Here is a 22,677-nt window from a genome sequence, read left to right on the forward strand (position 1 = left end):
CCTAAGAAACAGATTTACTGTGGATTAGAGAAGAGCCACTGTTACATCTACCCCTTATCTATAGTACTTTAATATATTTATAATACTATAGTTTAAACTCTTATAATAATATTTCTTTTAATATACTTATTCTATTTATTTTTAACTTAATTCTTTATAATCTAAATAATTAGTTAGTATAGAATATTATACTTTATAATCTTAAATCTATTTAAATTCTAATTATAATATTTATTTATTCTAATCTTAACCTTTAATAGTATAGTAGACTATAAATAACTTATTTAAACTATACTATACTTATTATCTTTATTTCTAAATAAGTAAAAGTATTAATACTTTATAATCTACTTTAAAAATAAACTAATAATTATTATTAAGAGGGTTACTATTAAGTTTTAATAATTTAATTTAAAGTATATATTTTTCTTTAATTATAAAATAATAATAATAATTAATAACTTATTTCTTTTACCTTTTTTATAATTATATTTATATATAATATACTTTACTTTCTTTAGTATAAATAGTTTAATTATTATTATAAGTTCTTTTATTTAATAGTAATTAAAGACATTTTAAGTTTTTATTTACTTTTTAACCCTTTTTAAAATCTTAATAGTATTATTATTATTAAATCTTTAATTAAAAGTTACTTGAATTAAAGTTAAATCTAAATAAATATTTTTAAGACTTTTTATATTAGTACTCTTTAAATTAAATTATTAAAGAAATAATCTTTAAAGAAAATAGTAAAAGATTATTCTTTTCTTTTAGTACTTATATTTTAATCTTATTTCTTTTAAGTACTTTTCTTTTCTTTTTAAATACCTTTTTCTTTTTTAAGCCTTTAGTTAATCCTTTTTTAACTTCTTTAGACTTTAAATCTATAAAAGACTCTTTTAAAATAATATTATATATTTCTATAAAAAAGACCTTTATAAATATAATTAGTACTTTATTATTATTATTAGAACTTTAAGTAAATAGTATTAGTTAAAGTAATTAAAGTTTTTTTACTTTAAAAAGAGTTAAATAATAGTTATTTTTTAAATAAAAGGAATTATATAAAAGTTCTAAAATAACTTATTAAAAAGAATTTTTATTCTTTTTAGTTTTTAGGTTTTATAAGAGGTTTAATAATCTCTATAGTTTATTTTTTAAATTTCTTATATTTCTTCTTTTTTTTAATAACCTTTTCTTTTCTTTATTTAATTTTAAATACTTTCTATTTTAATCTTATATTTTTAATACTACTTTTATTATTAATACTTTTTAATCTATATAATAGTTATACTATAATTATAAAACTATCCTTAAGTTCTATATTTTTTTTTCTTTTTTAAAATTAGGCTAATTTTATAGAATCTTTTATTTATCTAAAAATGTTTTTTTTATTTATTTTTTTTTCTTATTCTATTTTAAGTCTAAGTTTTTAGTATTACTTTCATTATTCTAATATTCTTTTAAATTTATACTTTAGTTTTTAAAGAAACTATTATTAAACCTTAAGATTAATGTTTATTATAACCTCTATTAGAATTAAAAGAAAATACTATTAAATAGTATAACTTTTAAAACCTAAGTTTTCTTTAAAGTAAAACTAAACAACCTAATAATAAACTAGTATTAATAAAAATATAAACGTTATTATTTTTATAGTAAACTACTAAAGGACCTTTAATTAAAGTAATATATTTTTAAAACGACTTATTTAATTTTAATTATTTAAAAAACTAATATAATTAGTAGTTTAAGTATTAATACGTATAATTTAATTTTTTAAAAAAATAGAATACTAAGTATTATAAAAGAATTAAACTACTAAATTAATTAGGGTTTATTTATTACTATAGGACTTATAAAAATTAAAAAATAAAAAAGAGTTATTTCTTTTTCTTTAATCCTTATCCTTAGAGATAAAGACTATTTAAATAATTAAACTAGCTAGATTTTCTTAAAGTTATTCTATAAGGTTTTTTATAATCTAGGGGAGGGGCGAAAGTCTTTAATACACTATTAGGAACTAATATAGAACTAACTACTTATAATAGTAGTAAGGGTTTTCCTCTATAGACTCTAGTTTTTCTATTACTATTAATCTTTTAAAGGTACTAGATAGGTAGACTAGTCTAATTAGTATAATATAATTAATTAACTACTAATAAACCTTAGACTACCTTAGGTGGGGCTACACTAGAAATCAGGAATACCTAGGGTTTTAATGTGAATAACAACGGCTGCGAATAATACCTACTGTAGGCTGTCCTCCTTGGCGCCGGACGCCCCAACCTCGGGGTTCTTGTCATTCCCGCACCTAAGCTTGTCGGTAAGCCGAACGAGGAAATCCTCGACGCGGTCTGGCCTATCATTAACAAAACCAACAAGACGGTCGATGCCTTTGGCCGCATCTCCAGGATCATGGTTCGGCTCTTGTCGCCAGACTGCTTGTACCCCCGGACCGACAAGGGCAGCATCATCCGCCAGGCCTTCTGCAAGACATTCAAAACCGAGACTGATGAAGCCCACGACGCTCAGGACACCGGCACAGGGTAATTGAACACGCTAGAGCTTCCACAGATGCGAGAATTCCTCCAAGGGTTGCTGGCCAACACTATCGCTTCAAGCCAGAAGAAAGTTGAGGACGATACCGATTTCTTTCTGCTGGGTCTCGACTCGCTGCAAGCAATCCAGATGCGTAGTGAGATCCTCAAGTCCGTAGAGCTTGGGGGTAGACATCTGGGCCAGAACATCGTTTTTGAGAACCCTTCGATCGAGAAGCTGGCTCCATTCCTGGCAGTCTGCGAAGGGGACAGGACGCGGCGTCGACCGCAGTCGAAAAGGAGATGCAGGCGTTGATCAACAAGTACGGGGACATCAGTGCAACAACAGCGTCTGCAGTCGTAAGCTTCGCCTTAGCCGCATAATAAGAATTAAGTTCATCCTTCCAGGTCGTTACTGGCGCAGCGGGTTCTCTCGGAGCCTACGACGTCAGCAAGCTTGCCTCTAACCCAGACATTGCCACCACCCTCTGCCTTGTCCGCGCACCCACCAAGTCCCAGGCTCTCTTCGCGTAAGGGAATCCCTTCTTCAACGTCGCATCTATCATTCTATGCCCCTTTCCTCCCCACGCAATATCGTCTCGCTTCCCTGCGACTTTTCACATCCCAAACTCAGCCTCTCCACCTAAGACTACCAGGTCCTCGCTCAAGACCTGCGTTGCGCGTCATACACTGCGCCTGGTCCGTAAACTGCAACATGCGCCTCTCTAGCTTCGAAAAGGCCGATATTGCTGGCGTCAACCACCTGCTCGCGCTGGTCAAGGCTTCCCCTACCAACGCCTCGATGAACTTTTGCTCCCCGGTCAGCACGTGCAGCCGTGGCACACAGAGCCCCGTGCCAGAATCTTTGCCTGATCTTGAATGGGCACAGGGCATGGGCTACGCGCAGTCCAAGTCGGTGGTGGAGCACGTGTGCGCCCGTGAGGCTGCGGCAGGGATCCAAACGAGAGTCCTTCGTGTCGGACAAATCGTGGGTGATACGAAGCACGGCGTATGGAACGCGCAGGAAGCGGTGCCGATGATGATGCAGACAGCGGTGACGATTGGAGCCTTGCCACGCCTCGTGGAGAGGCCTTCATGGTTGCCCGTCGACACGGTCGTCGAGGCAGTGGTGGACATCTCGCTCTCAGACCAGAAGTGTGATTTCAGAAACATCACACACCCCAAAACATTCAGCTAGACCGAGGATCTGCTTCCAGCGCTGCGCTCCACTGGTTTGTAATTCGATGAGGTGGAGCCAAAGGAGTGTGTGTCGCGACTGCGCGCGTCAAACCCGGATCCCAAAGCCAACCCGCCCATCAAGCTTGCCGACTTTTTTGCGTCAAAGTACGACAAACATGGGTTCGCCCCATCAAAGACTTTCAGTACAGATGTGGCAACGAGATTGGCGCCGGCGCTAGCGGACGCTCCTGTCCCCGAGCCGAGCTTCGTCAAGCTGTTTGTTAGGTACTTCCTCGACAACTGCTGGGGCTCGAAGAACGAGGAGGAGAAGGGTGCCAAGACAGTCGTCTTCATGGCCGGGCCCTGTGGAAGCGGCAAGACAACAGCGGGCACCAGCATCGCCAATTGGCTAGGCGTGCCCTTTATCGAAGGCGACGCTCTGCACACGTGCGCGGCCGTGGACAAGATGCGCACCCACACAACGCTCTCAGACGAAGACCGCGTGGGCTGGCTCGGTCGTATCTGCTCACGCGCGCGTGAGACGGTACACGAGCTCGACTACTCGGCAGCCATCGTCAGCTGCTCGGCGCTTAAGGCATCGTACCGCACGAGCATCCGAGAGAGCCTCGGCCGAGAAGGTGTCCGAGCGGTGTTCTTAGATCTCCAGGCAGACAGGGATGTGCTGGTGCAGAGGATGAAGGCCAGAAAGGAGCACTCTACGAGTTCGCAGATGGTTGATGGACAGCTCGAGGCATAGGAGGGTGCGTGCCAGGACGAAATAGACGTTCTGCCAGTGGATGCCGAGACAGAGGTGGTTGTTAAAGAGGTAAAATGGATGCTATCTAAGGTCATAGGCTTATCCGGAGGCGATTCCATATCTTGAGCGCCAGCGTTTAGAATTGCGCTTTTGAATGAAGTGAACCAGCATGACATCCCTGCTTTGCCAAGAATGATAAATGTCAAGCCAAGCCACATATTACTTAGCATACTGTGAATTATAATAAATTCCGTCACCTGATGTCTGTCAGACCTTGATCACGGCCTTTTAACTTGGACAAGTTCGTTGGTTTTAAATTCGTAGACAGGCGTAGTTGTTGGGTAACTTGTATGTAAGCTTGTAGGAGGGACTTGTCCTCCATGAACGGAACGCTAAGGCTTTCTTGGCCCGTAATAAATGGACTCCCGCTTTGCTGTTATCGATTAGTGGAAAGTGGAGCGCGTTTTACTTTTTTTCTGTTATCGCGCTTGTTCTTCAAGCCTCCAACTCTTGCTGGGCCATTATTGACCAGAGCGGCAGCCTGTATTGCACAAGTCGATAAAATGAAGCGCAAGATTGAAGACACAAACGAGCTGGCCGACGAGGCCAGGCGACCGCCCAGAGACGCCGACAAGAGCTTCTCCTTTACCGACCTCGCTCTCGATCCTCGTCTGGTGCAAGCCGTTGCCGAGCAAAAGTTTTCCCGGCCGACGCTGGTGCAGCGGATGGCCATCCCCATTGCTCTCAAAGGCCAGGATGTTCTCTGCAAGGCCAAGACTGGGTCTGGAAAGACTGCCGCATATGTTCTGCCCCTGCTAGCCGGAATCCTGAAGCGCAAGGCCGTAAGTTCGCTGGTAGGCCAGTCACTCTTCGCCCAATGCTAACTTGTCGACAGTGCGACCCCGACCCTGCCACCACCGCCCTTATCCTTGTACCCACACGCGAGCTGGCCGATCAAGTATTGAAAGCAATTGAGCAATTCTCGGCGTTTTGCTCGAATGATGTCCGCGCCGTCAAGCTCACCGATAAGCTGTCTGACGCCGTCCAGCGATCTCTGCTCGCTACACTGCCTGATATCGTCATTTCGACACCCGCGCGCGCGTGGCACAATGTCAATGGCAACTCATCCGCCTTGTCTCTGAGCAAACTTTTACATCTTGTCCTTGACGAGGCGGATTTGCTACTATCATACGGTTATGATAGCGACCTCGAGAATTTATCCTGGTCAATACCGAAGGGGATACAGACAATCATGATGAGCGCTACTTTGACGTCGGAAGTCGATTCGCTGAAAAAGATTTTCTATCGCGATAACGTGCCCGAATTGCTGGACTTGGAAGAGCCGGATAACGAGGGCGAGGGCATCACGCAGCTCGTGACCAAATGCGGAGAAGACGAAAAGTTCCTTTTGGCCTATGTCATATTCAAGCTCAAGCTCGTCAAGGGCAAATGCATCATATTCGTTGGCGACATCGACCGCTGCTACCGCCTGAAGCTCTTCTTCGAACAGTTTGGCATTCGCAGCTGTCTTCTGAACTCGGAGCTACCCGTCAACTCCCGAATCCACGTCGTAGAGGAGTTTAACAAGAACGTCTACGATATTATCATTGCATCTGACGAAAAGGAAATTTTGGGAAACGAAGATCAGGCTAAGGAGGAGGTCGAGGAGGCCGAGGAGGCCGCTGATGGTGACGACGCTGAGGAGGCGACGGGAGCAAGCGAGAAGCGGCCGAAGAAGAAGCGCAAGTCTGCAAAGCAGGATCTGGAATACGGCGTGTCGAGAGGCATCGACTTTAAGAATGTGGCGGCTGTCATCAACTTTGACCTGCCGACAAGCGCGTCATCCTATACACACCGCATCGGGAGAACAGCGCGGGCCGGAAAGGCAGGCATGGCGCTGTCGTTTGTGGTGCCCAAAGATCAGTACCGCAAGCACATTCCAACGACAATAGCCAGCGCGGAAAAGGACGAAAAGATTCTTGCGCGTATCACGAAGCAGCAAGCCAAGAAAGGCAAGGAGATCAAGCCATACAACTTTAACCCCGAGCAAGTGGAGGCGTTTCGGTACCGAATGAACGACGCGCTGCGAGCCGTAACCAAGGTAGCGGTGCGTGAAGCAAGAACAAGGGAGCTCCGACAAGAACTTCTCAAGAGCGAAAAGCTCAAGCGGTACGCATCTGCCTACACATTCATGACAAAACTTTATAGGCAATATTGGTGAAGAGAGGCTGACGTAGTGCAGATATTTTGAGGAGAACCCGACGGAGATGGCCCACCTGCGGCACGATGGTGAACTCCGGACGGCGCGGCAACAGGCGCACTTGAAACACATTCCGGAATACCTGCTGCCAAAGGAGGGCAAGGAGGCATTGACGGCAGACAAAATTGGTTTCGTGCCGCTGCGCAAGGTTGGCGGCAAGGATCGGAGAAGCAAGAGGGGCAAGTCGGGGAAGAGAATCGGGGCGCGCAAGGGAGACCCATTAAAGACATTTTCGGCGCGTAGAAGGAAGTGAGATTTGCAGGCTGACTGCGAGTATGTAATGAATGTACATAGAAATACGAGTTTTCGCAAAACATGACTGAGACGGCATCGGCGATTTGGAATGGATGTGACGCCCAAATACATGATCGACCTGGCTCCTATTGCTGAATAAGTCCAGGCGCATTCTACCTGGGACCAGGTATGTATGTAGGCGGGCTGAGGCTTCCCCGAGATGGGGCAGGTGACAGGGCCAAGTCTTTACACAGCATGGATCAGCGCTGCGTGTTATTAAAAGGGTCCATGGCAGAAAAAAAAGGTGACTTGGCTGGAGGCTGTAGTGTGGCCGCCGGGTCGCCATGTCTTTGCAGCTTGATTGGTGGAAAGAGGGACTCGAAGTGGCTGCCAGTCTACCAGAAGGTCCAGAGAGGGATGTACCGACTCTTTCGGATTGGGCCGTCCGAGGCTTCCCTGGTAATTCTTGGGCAATCCATGTTGCTCCGTACAGTTAGTTAGTTTTAATAGCCGTGAACTGGTAGGGATAGCGTTGACAAAGGTGCTTAATAAGTGACTCTCCTCGCCCAAGGCTCCTTTCGTATTTGGGCGGTGGACCCCTTGCGCCTTGCTGAGCCCGCAACATGCCCAGGCGCCAGCCAGAATCCATTATTACTCCCGTAATCCGTATTCTCTCGCCATCCAGACTTTTTACCCCCCCCCGAGTCAGATACTCCTCATACTCGCCCCCATCGCCGTCCCCTTTGGACATTACATTCGTTACACCAATATTGCGAGAGTCGGTATCCCCTCGAACCCATACCCGCAGATCTCTTTCACCACTCGGGGTTTTGAGTTCGCCCTTGACGTTTTGACAGGTGGGTCGCCAATGCCCTGAAAGTCTGTTCAGCGGGCTCTACCGGAGCAAACGCCCTTGCGCGCAACGGCCGCCCTTGCATGACGAGAGAAGCGACGAGGGAAAAAAGCACGCGAGAAGGAAACCAAGCCGCTGCTAATAGCGAATGCAACGCGGTGTTTGCGGCTTCGCACGGCCCGGTGTTTGAGGTTCAGCACTGCCCTTGCAGGCGAGGCGAAAAATGTCTCGGTTTCAAGCTAGAATGTACTGGCCGCTTCTCCATAAGAATCTCGCTGTCGCGTGCTCCTTTGATTCTCGCTATTTTTGTGATAAAGGTCATGCTTCCGGGGCGGTCCGACGAATTTCGTTTTGCGCCAGCAACATCCTCATGCTGGTGTTGCTGAAGAGACTCACTTCCTGACGGAACGTTGCTAACAAACTCTTACTAATTCATTAATGCACAGCGACCTCGAAAACGACGGTTACCCGACGCTGCAAGCCACAGCCCCGAAAAGTCTCTTTGTATACATTTTCTCGACACATACACATTCGTTTGGTAATAAGCGCCAGCCATGCTGCGTGCTGTGGTCGTCGCTCTCTTGGGCGCAACCTCCGCGTTCGCCCTCTGCGGCCCAGAGAACCCGTGCCCCCAGAGCGCACCATGTTGCTCCCGTGAGTATGCCAGAGAACTTGGGCCCTAAGTGGTGGCATTGACATTGGATAGAATACGGCGAATGTGGCGTCGGCGCCTACTGCCTCGGTGGATGCGATCCTCGAGGCTCCTTCAAGCTCGACGCCTGCGCTCCTGCGCCCGTTTGCACCAACAAGAAAATGAAATTTGACCAGATCGACAAGACCAGCGTCAACATCCTCAAGTACCTCGGCGACGCCAGCAAGGCCGACTGGATGGTGCAGGGTGAGGTGGTACAGTACAATGACTATACGCTCATGACCATGGCCAAGGACACACCCGGAACCGTTCTGGCATCCACCGAGTACATGTGGTACGGCAACGTCAAAGCCACCATGAAGACGAGTCGTGGCCGTGGCGTCGTCACTGCCTTTATCCTGCTCTCGGATGTCAAGGACGAGATTGACTACGAATGGGTTGGTGTCGACCTTGGCACCTCCCAGACAAACTACTACTTCCAAGGCATTACCGACTGTGAGTCGCAACCAATTGCAGCGTCTGCGCCGCCCTGCTAACAAGTATCAGACGGAAATTCGGGAAATATCTCCACCGACGACACTTTTGGCAGCTGGCACGAGTACGAAATTCGCTGGACACCGGACAAGATTGAGTGGCTGGTTGATGGTACCACCCACCGTACCAAGGAGCGCAAGGACACTTGGAATAAGACGGCCAATGCCTGGGCGTTCCCGCAGACTCCCGCCCGTATCCAGCTCTCCATCTGGCCCGGCGGCAAGGCTAGCAACCCAGCTGGCACCATTAACTGGGCTGGTGGTGTCATCTCGTGGGACCACCCCGACGTCAAGAACAACGGGTACTACTACGCCGCTGTCAAATCGGTCGAGATTGAGTGCTACGGCGCCAAGAGCGCCCCTGGAACCAACAATGGCAAGAGCTACATCTACACGGATGCCAAAGCCACCAACGACACTGTCAAGGACACGGACAAGGACAACATTCTGGGCTCGTTCGATGCCACTGGCCTTGACATGGGCGTGGGAAAATCGAACCCTGACAAGCCCAAGTCGACCCAAGCTTCCGTGCCTGGCGGCGGTATTCCGGGCAAGAACGATCACGGCGACGTTAATCCCGACGGTGGCAGCTCCGGGCAGGGAACCCCTCCCGCACAGGGCCTGGACCCGAAGACGTGCGACCCCAAGGTTTTTAACCAGGATTGCAGCACCACCACCGACGGCGATGGCAAGTCAAAAACCACGGGCAAGAGCTCTGGCTCGCAAACGCAGGCCAGCAGCGTCCTGGCGATGGTCATTGCGGGCGCCGCTCTGTTCTGGTTGTAATATGGCTTGACAGTTTGACCCGATATCTTTCTAAGGCGCTTGAGCTTTCATCTGTATATGTTTGGTGTGTGTTACATGGTTGGTGTCTGATCATGGCGTCAGTACTGTATCAGTTTCCAGGTGGTAACTGATGAATTGCAAATTGGTAATGGTAATATTATTATGGATATCCGTTCTTTGACTTTTTGTTTTCGTTTTTTTTTCTCTCCTTTTTTTTCTTGTTCTTGTCGTCGTTTTGCTTATTCACGGTTATTTGTCACGTTATACGCATGAACAGCGACTTTGACACAAGCATATAATTACTAGACAGTCAGAGACGATGACTTTGTCAAACACCACAAGTGTCCACGTCCCCCGCGTTGGCGAGGCTGCTGTGCCTGTCCGCCTGGTTTCGATCGTTGATGCGCGGAGCGTTGTCAGACGGCATCTATTTTCTTGTCAGTCATAACGCACTCGACCTGTTTGTTTATGGACACCGGAACGGTCTACGCAATAGTGCTTGCTGGACGGTCTCACTCCTCCGAACATATATAAGTGAATAATTAAGTAATTATAGTGTCAACACATTATAAACCGTCACTGGTCATCAGAGCCACAGCCTTTCTCATCCTCACCCACCAGCAGCCTACTTCCTCCTCCTCGCCGTCGCCAACTTGCCTCGCACCGGCACGTTTTCCTCCCTGCCCACCTCGGGCAAACCCTCCAACTCGACGCCCTTTTCAAAAACCAGACAGTGCGTGCTCCCTCCAAAGTGAAACATGCCCAGCTCGGCGCCCTTGTTGATATGCTGGCCCTCCTTGACCGTCACATCACACGTGCTCACCTCGTCCATGCCGATGCCCACAAACGCAACCAGGCCAAGCTCTTTATTATCCGCCTCGAGCACAATCACCGCGCGCGCCGCCATGCACGCCAGGTACCCCTGCGCGACGCTGATGCCGCCCGTATCAATCTCGGCGACGTCCGGGTCGCCGGGCCCTTCAAACAGCGGCTCGCTAAAGTACGTGCCGTCGAGAACAAAGGCGCGGCGCACGGTGCCAGAGACGGGACTGTTCCAGCGGTGGTAGGACAGCGCGGAGAGAAAGGCCTGGTAGACGGTGCCGCCGACGAAGGTGGCGGCGGAGGGGTCGTTGCCGAGCATGTCGAGGAGCGAATACCGCTGGCCCTTGGCGAAGAAGTGGTCGCGGAGGCGCACGTTGGCCTGGACGTTGAAGACTTTGGACTCGCAGGCGTTGGCGATGACGGCGTCGTCGTCGGCACTGGCGACGGGGCGGGCGTCATCGTGGACTCGTCGGGTGAAGAAGTCTGCGAGTTCCAGTGTCAGTCGTTCCCTCTTTGTAGCACTTCTTGGCCCACGAAGAAAACGCACCATCCCAGGACTTGTATCCCATATGCTTAGCCGTCGGCTGGCACACAAACATTTGCTCAAAGGTGTGGTTGGATTGGTATGGCGCGTTGGCGACCTGCACGAGGTCGTGTCGGCCCGTCTCGCCGAACCAGCCAGTAGCGTGGTCTCCCAGGACCGCTGCCGACTCGGGGGTCTGCCTCACGGGTGAGTATAAGGCACATTGCAGTCCAGACATACCGAACACCTCACCTGCAAGTACTTGCCCCATTCATTGAGGACCTTCTTCAACGCCCTATTCACATCCGGGTCCAAAAACGCCGCATGGCCACTACATCCCCACGTCATCAGTGCTATCTCAACCCGCCTGTCACTCACTCCATTGACTCACCTCGGCGTTCCCATCGGGTAGTCAAACACCGCACACATCGGCACGCCCACTACGCCCATCGCCGCCGCCGTCTGCGTCCACTCCGGCGCGCGCGTCACAATGTGGCCCAGCACGCGCAGCATGTGCTCGTAGTCGCGCACCTGCTTGTGTCCCGCCGGGTCGCGCAGGTACGGGGTCTTCTGCGGCACCTCGTCAAACATCTGCGTAAAGTACATGTACACCCGCGCATTGTTCTCAATCAAGTCCCGGAACTCGCGCAGCGCGGGGGTCAGCCCGTCGTCGGCGTCGGTCGCGGGACGGGCGTCGACGGCATCGATCACCTCGGACAGGTACTGCTGGTGGATGCGGTGGTCGGCAGGTAGCCACGCGCCAGGCCTAGAGAGGTTCGCGGTCAGCATGTTTCGTAAGCAAAACATCGGCGATATTTGTGTACTTGTGCCTCCGATACTCGGCGGGAATGTCGTGGTGGTCGCCGTGCTGATGAACCATAACTTAGTAGCTATTATACAAAAGGCAGACGCAAAGCTTCAAAGGTAAGTATGTAGTTTAGTAAAGTCGGTTTGTCTTTCAATTGGAAAGCAACTCTGACTTCGGATGCATTATTTTTTAAAAATCTTGGATACAATGCCGCGCTGCCGAATTATCCGGCATGAGATGCCGGGCTTGGCGTGGTGATGTTTGTATGACGTACATGACCATGACCATTCTTGGCCGCCTCAGTCGCCCAGGGTCCTCGCCTCGGCGGCGGCGGCGTTTCCGTCACTTGCGCAACACGGCGAGGTCAACTTCGGCACGCATCTCCATCGCCGTATCCCATATCCCACAGGTCATTCATCGATGCGTCCGCACGCTCCGTCTCTACCATGGCGCCAGGGGCAAAGGGGCAACGCGCAGGTTGGGTAGCACCACCCCTGGAGGTTATGGGTCCAGTTTGTGAATTTCGTGAGTACATCTTGGTCCGCCAGCCTTACTTCGTGAAAGAGTGACATCGGAAAAAGTCTTGTGATAATTTTCGCTGCTGTGTGCGTATCTCCTCTTGTGTGGTGTCTGCGATTGCTTCCTTGAAACATGCAGGATCATCTGTTGACCAGGCACATCCAGAACGGATTAACGCTCCCACGTGCCACAGAAGTCATGTAGCAGCACAGTTAACTTCTTTAATCAATCAACTCATTTTCTCTCGTTCCCATCATGTCCTTGAACCTGTTTCTATCATCATCACCCCCGCGCAGGCTCCCCTTGCAACGCGGCGGCAACTACTCAGCTGGCCGCTTAACCTGCCGGCTGGATAGGCCGGCCTGTCAAGGCTTCTCTGCTATTCCCCCGCTTCTTCATCTTTCTTCTGCAGGAGAGCGGCTGGTTCTGCAGCAATCCCTGCTCTTCTTTCCACTTTTTGTATTTTTCTTCCCTCTTCGAAAGACATTCTGTCACCTTTTCCAGGTCGCCGAACGGGAACACTCATTCCCATTGGCATGCCTTCGCGATCACGATGCACTTGTCCATCCTTGAATCGTCGCAGACCTGCACCCTGTCGACGCATTCGAGATGCACCGGCAACACCCCGTCGGGCTTCACCTCCGCCTTGCAGCGATCGGCCGCCGCCAAACAGGCAGTCTTGTCGTTCCCGGGACGCCCGCAGTGCTCCTCGACCTGCTGGTCCACGGGCATGGGCGACTGCGTTGAGTGCGAGGTCCAGCCGAGGTTTTCGTGATGCACGGCATGTACCGCGAGACCCTCACGTAGACCCCCAGGTGGAGAGACTCCTGCCCGTTGGACACGATGCCCATCAGCTGTCTCGTGTTGGGGTCGAAGAGAGGACCGCCGCTGTCCCCCAAGGCCGTGTCCTTGCCCTTTGCGCCGGCGCATATCGTGTCCTCGATTACGGCAAATTGGGCGCAGTCCTCGCCCGGGCGGATCGGAAGCTCAACCCGAGAAAGTCTGTCAGCCACGGGTACGTCAAAACTCTTGCCTAGGTCCGATCGATTAGCGCCTTTTAACTTTTCGGGTGCTTCTGGTGACGCGTCTTCTCATTTCCAGAGGCCACTTACTAGCCTGCGGCTATCGCGGTGGAATTAGCTTCGAGGTCCCCGTCATCCTTTGATGGCGTCGCGAAGCGGATGTTGTCGGTCTCTCCAATGGGCGTCAAAAGTTTAAAGATGGCAATGTCATTGATAGCGAAGCGTTCCTGAGGACTCTTTCGGCGACTATACTCCGGGTGCTTTATGATGGCTGCTACCGCTGCAATCACTCCGCCAGATTGCTGGTCCTCTAGATTTATTAGTCTCGGGGCCCGCTTCCCAGCATTTGAAGCCTTATCCGCCGCGCTCTCAAATGCTACCCATCTGGTAGGCAAGGAGCAGACTTGATGAGATGGGGAACATGGAGTGGGCTTACCAGAGTTCCTGCTCTGACCGAGTACTTTCAGGCACCCCTAGGTTCCATTGCATAGGCGCAGTGAGCAGCAGTGACGACGGTGGTGTTGTCGAGCAAGGTGCCTCCGCAAATGTGAGAACCTGCATTCTGGAACTGCATTCTGGATGCTGACAATGGATGGAAGCTCGCCAGGCTCAGCGTCCATCCCGCCAACGATTCTCTTTTCAACAGCTCCTGCTGCTGCCGAAAGAGCACATAATGCTACGGTTAATGTATGGAAAGCCTACGCACCATAGCGAAGGCGGCACGACTAGGCAGTGCCGTATACGTTATTTATCGTAGGTAGTTTCAATTTCACCGCTTTATATACCCGCGATGTTTACTGTATTTATACTTGACATCTAGCGGTATATGAGCGCTTTCGTAATATACGGGCGAATCATGACGGACGCCAGCGCGTCAGAAGCATATGCGTACATCTACTGAATTAATACGCGCGCCCCGGTAACAACTAGTCATTGAAACTAGTCAGCGCTCTTATAAGCACCTCGGCCGTAAAAAACGGAGGTAAATCATCAAGGATACTCACATAGTGGATGAGGCACTGTTCCACTGTGATGCCTCATGGCATCGGAATGCTGGGTTCCGTATTGCCTGACTGGGGCGCACCAATAAACCGGCGTTCCCACCTGGCCTTATCTTTGCTCATCTTCCTCAATCAAATAAGCATCAGGACAGATTAGTATTGGTTTACTGCTCCTTATTTTAGACATTGTTTGCCCATTCAGGTCTGCTGAACCATCATCGACATCAACAGCGGCGGCAGAAGCGGCGGCAACGTAGCAGCGGCCCTCGAGCAAACATGCAGAACTGTAGCTGCCCAGCGTATAGTTTTATTACATTTCAAGTATAGCACCATAACAAGAACGCCAAGGAAACTTGCCGTATATATTAGTTACAGTCAAGATTCGTTTCTGGGTATTCTGAAAACATCAATCACATCTGGCGCCGTCATCACGTTTGGCGCCGTCGTCATCATTAGTAAGTTCGCTTCCTAAGTGTCCTGCCCTGCGTCGCAGCAGCCGGTTGCTGCTCACCCACAGGCTGGCCCATCATACGGCTCATAAGTTGGGCCTTGCGCTTCTGTGCGTCTGGATCGCCATACTCTAGTTGCGTTGCTGGTGGCTGCCGTTCCTCGTCGAGGCCCTCCTCTGTTTCGACGGCAGACGCTGATCGGAGCAGTTCAGGCGCCGGTCCGCTGCCGCTGCTGGCGTTGGACGCATTGCTAATAGCGCGGCCGAGAATTTGGCGCTTATTTCGCCGGCCAGGTGCTGGGCCGGCCGTGCCTACTGCTAGGCCAGCAGTCGTCGGGCCATCTAACAGGTTCGTAATCTCGGATGCAAGCCGCTGTTTCTCTGTAGTGTTGGGAAGAGCTGTTCCTTGGGACTTATTAAGCTCCTCTCGACTTTTACCGCCATCGTAGCTTTTGCTATGCTGAGTTATGGGTGGAGCAGATGGTGCTCTGGTCGTGACTTGCTTTTTGTTTTCGACTTTGCCAACGGGATCAGACCTGTGTCGCGGGAGCTGTTCTGCCGCAGTTTCAGTTGGCGATGGCGACTTGTTCACTGACGCTGATGACAGTTCTGACAGTGGAGTGCCGTGTCGACGACCCGTCTCTGGGCAGGAAACTGCCGAGACGAAATCCGCTGTTGTTGATTCCTCATAACGCGTGCTCCTCGTCTTGCTTGTCCCTTTCTTAGGGTTCTCTTCTTTAAATGCGGTGGGATCCATTCCCGCTGCGCCTGGTGCGCGTATTGTATCGGGATGTGCCCTCAACTTCGGCTCTTTTGAAGAGCTGGCGTTCCACCAACTTGTAGTCGAGTATCGTGACTTCAGTTGGGGGAAAATGTAATCTGTAGGCGGTACGTTGAAGCCAGTATTGATACAATCCCACAGCCACTCTGCCGACACAATTGGTACGCCCCATTCCAAGGCATATCGCAACTTGTCTTTGCGCATGGCATCAAGGGAACGGCAGACTAAGAGGCTAGTGTTTTTCTGGAACTGCTCCTCAAAGGTTGCGCCCAACTGTTTTATACTTCGCGCAACCTGGTTAAGCTCCAGCCCAGTGAACGCGGAGCTGCAAATAGATAAGGAGCTAAAGCCAGGGATGGGAAACGAAGGGAATGGGCGTCCTAAGACGTGGTCTTGTGGATGGAGGAATTGCTTATTGTGTAGACACCGTTCAACAAAAAATTCCGTAATAACGTGCAAGTCGTTATGCTGTATCGTTGGATGTGTATCGGGCTGTGAGTTTTGAGGAACAACCAGGAAGCGCCAAGACGGGTTGTCGACGGTTCCCGACACGGCAGCTTCCTCGATAGTTGGCACAATAGTACCGCCAAGGGACTGCAATGTTTGGTGCAACAGGTCCGCCTGTTGGAAACTGAACCCGTGGATAAAAAATACGCAGTTGGTAAATACGCCATCGGGTTGCACATCATCTGGCTGAACTGGTGTTGCTTTTTCTGGTACAGATGGTCGCGCCTCTATGGGGCCTTCATTGAAAGAGTATTCCTTCGAGTCGGAACGCCCAAGGATATTCTCCCAGAGGTTATTTCGCTGGGAGTTGAGTTTCTGACTGGCGGTCTTGCGCAACTTTCGAACGCCGTCTTCGCCCGTTGTCGTTGAGCCGGATGATCTAGACCGCTTGCCAAAAGCCGCGGCGCTCTTTTTCACCCAAGCATCCTTGCCTTGCTCCTCATCTGGGAGTAGCGGGTCGAACTTGGACTCGTCCAGAATCATGCCGCGCTCAATGCTCTGGTCAAGCCATGGCAGTGTCACAGTACGAACTCCCCAGGCTTTAGCTGCCTTGAACTTTTTACCGTTGGGGGTGCCGACAATAAGATGGGTGCACTTTCTAGTCAAGTCGCCGGTATACTGCGCTCCATTGGCTCGTATTCGTTTGGAAATCTGCTCGCGCTGCGGGTCGCCAAAGCCAGTCAGGCATATGAGGAGGGAGGTTTGTTCTGGGGTCAGCTCGCCTTGCGGTTGGTGGCTGCATCTCTCCAGTGGTCGCAACTTGTATTCGTCTTCGAGTGCTTGCAAATTTATTTCTTCGTCCAACTTCCATAAATGCGAAATACGATCGATCCATGCAGCGTGCATGGGCTTGATATTAGGTCGTTGGCGAGCAACATGCCGGTACTTTGGCGTGTCATAGTGACCAACGATGAGATGTGTGATGTCCGGCGTCAGGTCGTACTTATGAACTCCTCCTAGCTCGGCAACCTTTTGGTGGATTTCACTCTAGAAGAAGAAGAGGAAGAAGTTAACATGGGAAATGTGAAGAAGGATGCGGGAGCTCCCTCCATACTCGCTGTTCAACGGGAATGCTTGTGCAGCAAACAACGATGCCGCGTAGAGGCTGTGTTGGGTCTATCGAGTAGCCATCATCGGCAGAAGTTTCGCGGAACATGTCGTGAAGTCAGCCAGGCTGTTTCCTTGCAGCGCCGGGGCCGTTGAAGGGTCGATAAAGCGATAAAGTTGGGTGCGACAGCGCGAGCTGGTGGACGCGTTTAAGAAGAATGGCCCCACACTGAAGCTGGTAGGTAACTAACAAAGTAAGGACTATACGAAGTATAGTCCTTGGAGAAACAAACACCTCCCCCACATACCCCTCTACAACACTTGCACCATCTTTGTCCGATTCAACCGTATCACCGCGACAAGTCCTCTTGCTACTCACCACTTTGCTCATCTGCGACGCGCTTCAAGCCCCCCCCCCCAGCTTGACTGTATACCCTATTCTTTACAGGGCTTTGGCTGTGGCGCCACCCCGCCTAAAAGCCACTCTAACGCTCTGTTCTTGCGTTTCCCGCGTTTGCTCCTATAACGACCACGCGCGCGCTCGTTGCTCTCTCTGTGGACATTCTGCCTTGTCCAACCAGAGATCGCCTGTCCAGCGACTGATTCTGACCGATCCAACCCCGAACCAATACATACGGCCGAGCCCAGCTCTGCCATCGCTGAAATGGCTTCAGCAGCTCCCAGTGCTGCGCGACTCCGAGACATGGTTCTTGAGTTCACCAGCTTCACGGGCGCTACGGAGAGAGTTGCTGCTAAGGTATAGACAACTCCGGAACCCGCTTTGTCACTTGGTTGTATCTCGCGAGCTTAGCTTGCTATTTACTCTCAATGAAAACCGAATGGCGCGGCGCGGCACCACGAAACCTTGAATGCTGCTTGCTAACTGGATTACCACAGTTCATCAAAGCATCGAACTATGCGGTTAACGAAGCTGTAGACGAGTGAGTGCTGTTCTATTTTCTTCAAGACAAAGCCCCAACCCAGGCTCGCTCGCCCTTGTACTGTCGCATTCGCATTTGCCCTGGCCATTCATCATACACGTGGTGCGTCTGGTCCGGCAAACAATACGACGGGCGGCGCTCGAAGCAATCGCAACTGTCACATCCGTGCTGCAGCTCTGGCATCACATACGGATACCTAGGTGCGCCAATCTATCTCCACAGCGCAGGCGTGGACGTTACAATAGTGCTGGACCTGCGAGTACACTTGACACCACTGGATCAATGTCGCACGCCGCTGGTGGAGTGTTACTAAACGTATCCCAAAATACGGCCGAGCACTGCCCGACAGCTTGAAACATTGCACGATGCCGATCTATCGCTTGTCCATCAATACATTTATATTCTGCCCTTCTCCCCCATGTTCCATTTCGCATCTCATTTTCTACCATCCGAAAGACACCAAAATACGGCCTCGTTGTATTCGCCGCCACCCCACCTCTCTGTTTCAGGCTTCGTCAACTGCACTCCGGAATAATGGGTTTGAAAGGAGTGCGGCGTCAAATCCACTGCAAATTTCAAGCGTTGCTTCCATCAGGCCAAAAACTGCCACAGAGTAGTTCTCATGACGTCGCGTCCGACAAGGATTCTCGGTACAGCCCTCAATGCATCCGATGTGGCATACTATCCCATTCTACAATACGTCCAAGCGGGCGCGAAATCTTGCCTACTCTCCTAAGATCGCATCAACATTGAGGTAACATCTACTAACATGCGAAATAGATACTTTCATCAAAAGGACACGGGTGCTCTTCCCGCACCTACATCCGCAGCAGCTCTCGTTGCCCAGTTAAATTCCATGTTTGATGATTTACGAGGTAGTTGCCGTGGAACATCTTCTAGGCCATTCTGCTAACCATTCATTTCTAGACCCCGATGCGGACCCTAAGAATTGCATAGAGCTGACGTCAACCCTTAATTATCTCAAACATGAGCTTAAGATAAACGTGGAAAATGCCGAGCTCATGGTCGTCCTGGAGCTCCTCCAGGCGCCCAGTATCGGTGAAATTACGCGAGAGGGCTATGTACAAGGATGGACGGATAGTGGGCAAGTCCTGTAGTACTTTCCATTTGCTCCTATGCTAACTTTACAAGCGTCAAACCGTCAATCAAGGAGCACGCCAGTTACGTTCTCCGGCTAAACAAGGCACTGGGCAAAGACGCAGTTCTTTTCAGAAGGGTTTACAGACACGCCTTTGTTGCCGGTCGTGAAAGGGACCAAAAAGCACTGAGCGTAGAAAACGCCCTGGTATTCTGGGATATGCTATTTGCTCAACCTGGCATGCTGTGGAAAAACGCGAATCGCGACTGGTTGCCACTCTGGAAGTCATTTTTAACTGAGAAGTGGACTCGTTCCGTTAATCGCGACATGTGGAATATGACGCTCCAGTTCGCATTGAAGAGCATGGAAGACGATTCCTTGTCCTTCTGGAGTGAAGACGGCGCCTGGCCGAGCGTAATCGATGACTTTGTACAGTGGTGCAAGTCCAAAGGCATCGGCGGTTCTCAGGCTATGGAGGTTGACGACAACGACGCGTGAGGGAATTTTGCAGGGAAGTCAACCATAGCGACATTTCTTTTCTTGAGAGCGGAAGTAGTAGAATTCGTGTGGCATTTTACACGACAAATACCGAGTTATTTCTAGCTGACCGGTAACCTAGAGAGGCTGCTGCATAGAAAAGGCAAGATATTATTAGTGAATAAAGATAGCTGGCGGTAAAATTCCAGGATATCATATTCATGTAAACTGTCTCTCGTTGTGGATTTGAAGCAGCATCGGAGGGGGCGAACCTGCCATCAGTAAACACCAAATAATCCATCTATGCTATCCCCTTGGCCCCCTGTGTATGAAATATATATACAGTCGTCAGCGGTGCATGGCTTCTTTGGCCACGTCTTCTCGGCAAAATACGCTTCAATTTATATTATACAATCGCAGACTCCTCCCGTGGTGTCCTAACGGCCGGGGCTTTTGGGGCTGCGTACGCCGTTGTCGTCCAACTTGACAATTGCTTGTGCGGGAACGTTTTTTTTCTCTCCAATTCCGCCTCGAGGTGGTCGAAGTCGAAAGCTCCTGGAAGTTCTTCGGCGTCATCGTCCTTTACGCGTCGCCGGCCTCGGTTCGCCACTTGGGGGCGCCGAAGCGCGAGAGGGTTTCGAGCTTCCCGTCGCCGAGCTTTACGTGGGCGGCGCGAATCATGCGCGGCTCAAGGCGCATAACGCTGCGGACCTCATCGTGCAGCCGCGACGAGGCGTCATAGCGCATGACGAAGTAGTGGCCGTGGTGGTGCTTCATCTGGTGAACCGACACGGGCCGCGGCAGCGCGAACACGCCCCAGTTGGCGATGCCGCGCACGACGCCGCCGTTCCGCAGGATGGTCGAGCCGACGGTCTTGGCAATTCTGTGGGCTTGGGGTCAGTATCTCGTCTCGCGGGCTGTGCGGTCGAGGGCTGTGGAGGGAGCGAGGTGCGGTCGACTTCCGGAGTGATGATACGTACTCTTTGACCTCGGTCACGTTGCCGGGTCGAACCTGGAATTGGTTAATATTGGTGGTGATATGGGACGGGAAAGGGATTGACGACTTACTATAGCTATTAATTCGTAGAGCATGGTGGCGATTGTGTGCGGGATTCGTCGTTGTCAAAGTGAAGCTCGGAAGCAGGAGAGTCAAGACAGAAAATAGTAGGCGTTCTGTGGACCCGCAGATTAGCCGGCGCAGCATCTTCAACGCGTCGCTCTCCCGTTGCTGTTGCAATTGAATGATAAATTATATAAACGCACTGAATAGATTGAACAAGATTGTCTTTTTACATGATATTCTAGATCAATTTCGAAGGCGATTGGGCGTTTGTATTCGCCGTGTACCATTTATTACATGTCCCCATCCTCAACGCCATACAAAAAGCTTACATATTGTTACAGCCGTTCCTTTGAAAGTGTCTGCCAAACCCGCCAGGGCAATTTCCACCCGGCCGCCTTCACAGCAAAGGGGTCAAAGTTGGCCTGCTCCAGCCGCTCGAGAAAATAGGTTGCCGGCGCTGCCTCCAGCAGCACGCGGAACCCTCGGTGCAGATCCCTGGCGCGGTCGCTCTCCCCGTCCTCGTACACGTGCGCTCCCTCGCCCTCGTGCTCAAAATCGTGGCCAGCGTCCTCACCGGCGCGCAACCGCTTCAGCATCTCCCGCGCCGTGATGAGATGGTCATTGGCACGCGTGGCGACCTTGAAGATGGCATCCTGCAGACCGGGAGCGTTGGGGCCCTGGCGGAAGACTTCCTCCTCCTTGACGCCCTCGTCGGCCATGACGTCGAGCGGCAGCAACAGCGCCGGCTCTCGCGTGGGCGGCGAGTCGCCGCTGGGCGTCTTGATGGGCGGCGGTGGTGCGGCCAGCAGCGGCACGCCGCGCAGGACGGCGACGATGCCGCACGCCTTGCCGACGTGGCTGGCGAGATGGTCCACGTCCATTGACCGCAGGCCGAGGCTCGCCAGCATCGCGTACATCATCGTGGAGTAGGTATTCTCAGCGTAGTCCTCGAGTGCGGCGAGGCTCGTGAATGGCCGGTTGTCCATGTGCTTCTCGCGCGTGCGGACCAGGCGCGACAGCCAAAACTTGATCGACTTCTTGCGCGATGCGTCGGCGTGCTGGTCCATGAACAGCAGCGCGTGGTGGAGAAGGATGCAGATGGGCTCACGTGGCGGCTGGCCGGCGAAGGTCTTGTCGATTGACTCCTGCCAAAACTTGATGCGCATGAGGCCGATGGTCGGGTGGGACACGATGTCGGGGAGGCGGACGAGCTCTAGATTTAGGGCGCGCAGGGCCGTGTACATGTCTTGTGCCGGATGGGCGAATCGACGGATGAGGTGCGCATCATAATCGCCTTTTCTGTGGACGGAGGTGAGCATGATTGGGCGAACGAGGCAGCAGACGATGACCTACTGGAGCTCCTTGGCGCAGTATCGACGGGCACTCTCGATGTCCGCTTTTGCAATGTAGCTGCGGCGCGCGGCCGGGCCGAAGGCTAGACGCCGTAGGCCATTGCAGAGAAGGCGTGGCCTATTCATATAGATAGGCACTCACGGCTGCGAGACGGCTCTATTGGACTCGTCGTCGCATGTGATGCTGGCCAATCGACAACATGGTATTTCTAAGAAAATTAAGGACCTCTAACGGAGGTCAAATATTTCTGTCCGTGATGCGAACTAGTTTGGATCGGCCCCCGCTAAATTTAGACCACGGACCACCGTAATTATCCCCACGGTCACCTGAGAGCGCCACCAAGACGCGCTGGCCACTTTTATTACCGTCGCGTCTCCTACTCGTCGAGAATCTGATCCGTGAACAAGACCAGCCTATGGAATCCTAATCTTTCGACGAACAGCGCAGAGTCCGATGAGTTCGAGACGCC

At 50.7% G+C, this 22,677-nt stretch overlaps 11 protein-coding genes across 11 annotated transcripts; 5 read left to right on the forward strand and 6 right to left on the reverse strand.

Annotated features, from left to right (window-relative positions):
• Positions 1–2,580: 2,580 nt before the first annotated feature.
• On the forward strand, positions 2,581–3,077 carry ISF_09647 (NRPS-like enzyme; the record flags this gene model as incomplete). The annotated part of the gene is made up of 3 exons (XM_018853248.1): positions 2,581–2,754; positions 2,817–2,903; positions 2,952–3,077. The coding sequence occupies 3 exons, from the start codon at positions 2,581–2,583 to the stop codon at positions 3,075–3,077; spliced, it is 387 nt and encodes a 128-aa protein (XP_018699541.1).
• A 181-nt stretch (positions 3,078–3,258) lies between these two features.
• ISF_09648 (NRPS-like enzyme) lies at positions 3,259–4,479 on the forward strand (the record flags this gene model as incomplete). The annotated part of the gene is made up of 2 exons (XM_018853249.1): positions 3,259–3,700; positions 3,848–4,479. 2 exons carry the CDS (start codon positions 3,259–3,261, stop codon positions 4,477–4,479), a joined length of 1,074 nt encoding a protein of 357 aa, XP_018699542.1.
• Positions 4,480–5,042: 563 nt separating this feature from the next.
• Positions 5,043–6,992, forward strand: ISF_09649 (ATP-dependent RNA helicase DBP9; the record flags this gene model as incomplete). Its single annotated transcript, XM_018853250.1, has 3 exons — positions 5,043–5,321; positions 5,375–6,648; positions 6,722–6,992. 3 exons carry the CDS (start codon positions 5,043–5,045, stop codon positions 6,990–6,992), a joined length of 1,824 nt encoding a protein of 607 aa, XP_018699543.1.
• A 1,388-nt stretch (positions 6,993–8,380) lies between these two features.
• ISF_09650 (Glycoside hydrolase, family 16) lies at positions 8,381–9,797 on the forward strand (the record flags this gene model as incomplete). Its single annotated transcript, XM_018853251.1, has 3 exons — positions 8,381–8,480; positions 8,533–8,973; positions 9,025–9,797. 3 exons carry the CDS (start codon positions 8,381–8,383, stop codon positions 9,795–9,797), a joined length of 1,314 nt encoding a protein of 437 aa, XP_018699544.1.
• Positions 9,798–10,422: 625 nt separating this feature from the next.
• ISF_09651 (phosphatidylserine decarboxylase family protein) lies at positions 10,423–11,931 on the reverse strand (the record flags this gene model as incomplete). Its single annotated transcript, XM_018853252.1, has 4 exons — positions 10,423–11,102; positions 11,167–11,338; positions 11,383–11,473; positions 11,534–11,931. The coding sequence occupies 4 exons, from the start codon at positions 11,929–11,931 to the stop codon at positions 10,423–10,425; spliced, it is 1,341 nt and encodes a 446-aa protein (XP_018699545.1).
• A 1,060-nt stretch (positions 11,932–12,991) lies between these two features.
• ISF_09652 (Trypsin- protease) lies at positions 12,992–13,399 on the reverse strand (the record flags this gene model as incomplete). The annotated part of the gene is made up of 1 exon (XM_018853253.1): positions 12,992–13,399. The coding sequence occupies one exon, from the start codon at positions 13,397–13,399 to the stop codon at positions 12,992–12,994; it is 408 nt and encodes a 135-aa protein (XP_018699546.1).
• A 181-nt stretch (positions 13,400–13,580) lies between these two features.
• ISF_09653 (Peptidase cysteine/serine, trypsin-like protein) lies at positions 13,581–14,065 on the reverse strand (the record flags this gene model as incomplete). Its single annotated transcript, XM_018853254.1, has 2 exons — positions 13,581–13,801; positions 13,963–14,065. 2 exons carry the CDS (start codon positions 14,063–14,065, stop codon positions 13,581–13,583), a joined length of 324 nt encoding a protein of 107 aa, XP_018699547.1.
• Positions 14,066–14,944: 879 nt separating this feature from the next.
• Positions 14,945–17,384, reverse strand: ISF_09654 (subunit of DNA polymerase II; the record flags this gene model as incomplete). The annotated part of the gene is made up of 2 exons (XM_018853255.1): positions 14,945–17,215; positions 17,283–17,384. 2 exons carry the CDS (start codon positions 17,382–17,384, stop codon positions 14,945–14,947), a joined length of 2,373 nt encoding a protein of 790 aa, XP_018699548.1.
• A 555-nt stretch (positions 17,385–17,939) lies between these two features.
• On the forward strand, positions 17,940–19,813 carry ISF_09655 (defective in cullin neddylation protein 1; the record flags this gene model as incomplete). The annotated part of the gene is made up of 5 exons (XM_018853256.1): positions 17,940–18,032; positions 18,173–18,216; positions 18,997–19,091; positions 19,144–19,298; positions 19,388–19,813. 5 exons carry the CDS (start codon positions 17,940–17,942, stop codon positions 19,811–19,813), a joined length of 813 nt encoding a protein of 270 aa, XP_018699549.1.
• A 561-nt stretch (positions 19,814–20,374) lies between these two features.
• Positions 20,375–20,884, reverse strand: ISF_09656 (30S ribosomal protein S6; the record flags this gene model as incomplete). Its single annotated transcript, XM_018853257.1, has 3 exons — positions 20,375–20,675; positions 20,773–20,804; positions 20,861–20,884. 3 exons carry the CDS (start codon positions 20,882–20,884, stop codon positions 20,375–20,377), a joined length of 357 nt encoding a protein of 118 aa, XP_018699550.1.
• A 306-nt stretch (positions 20,885–21,190) lies between these two features.
• On the reverse strand, positions 21,191–22,174 carry ISF_09657 (Squalene/phytoene synthase; the record flags this gene model as incomplete). The annotated part of the gene is made up of 1 exon (XM_018853258.1): positions 21,191–22,174. One exon carries the CDS (start codon positions 22,172–22,174, stop codon positions 21,191–21,193), a length of 984 nt encoding a protein of 327 aa, XP_018699551.1.
• Between the last annotated feature and the right edge of the window lie 503 nt (positions 22,175–22,677).

This window comes from Cordyceps fumosorosea (genome assembly GCF_001636725.1).
Source record: "Cordyceps fumosorosea ARSEF 2679 chromosome Unknown scaffold_63, whole genome shotgun sequence".
NCBI lineage: Eukaryota > Fungi > Ascomycota > Sordariomycetes > Hypocreales > Cordycipitaceae > Cordyceps > Cordyceps fumosorosea.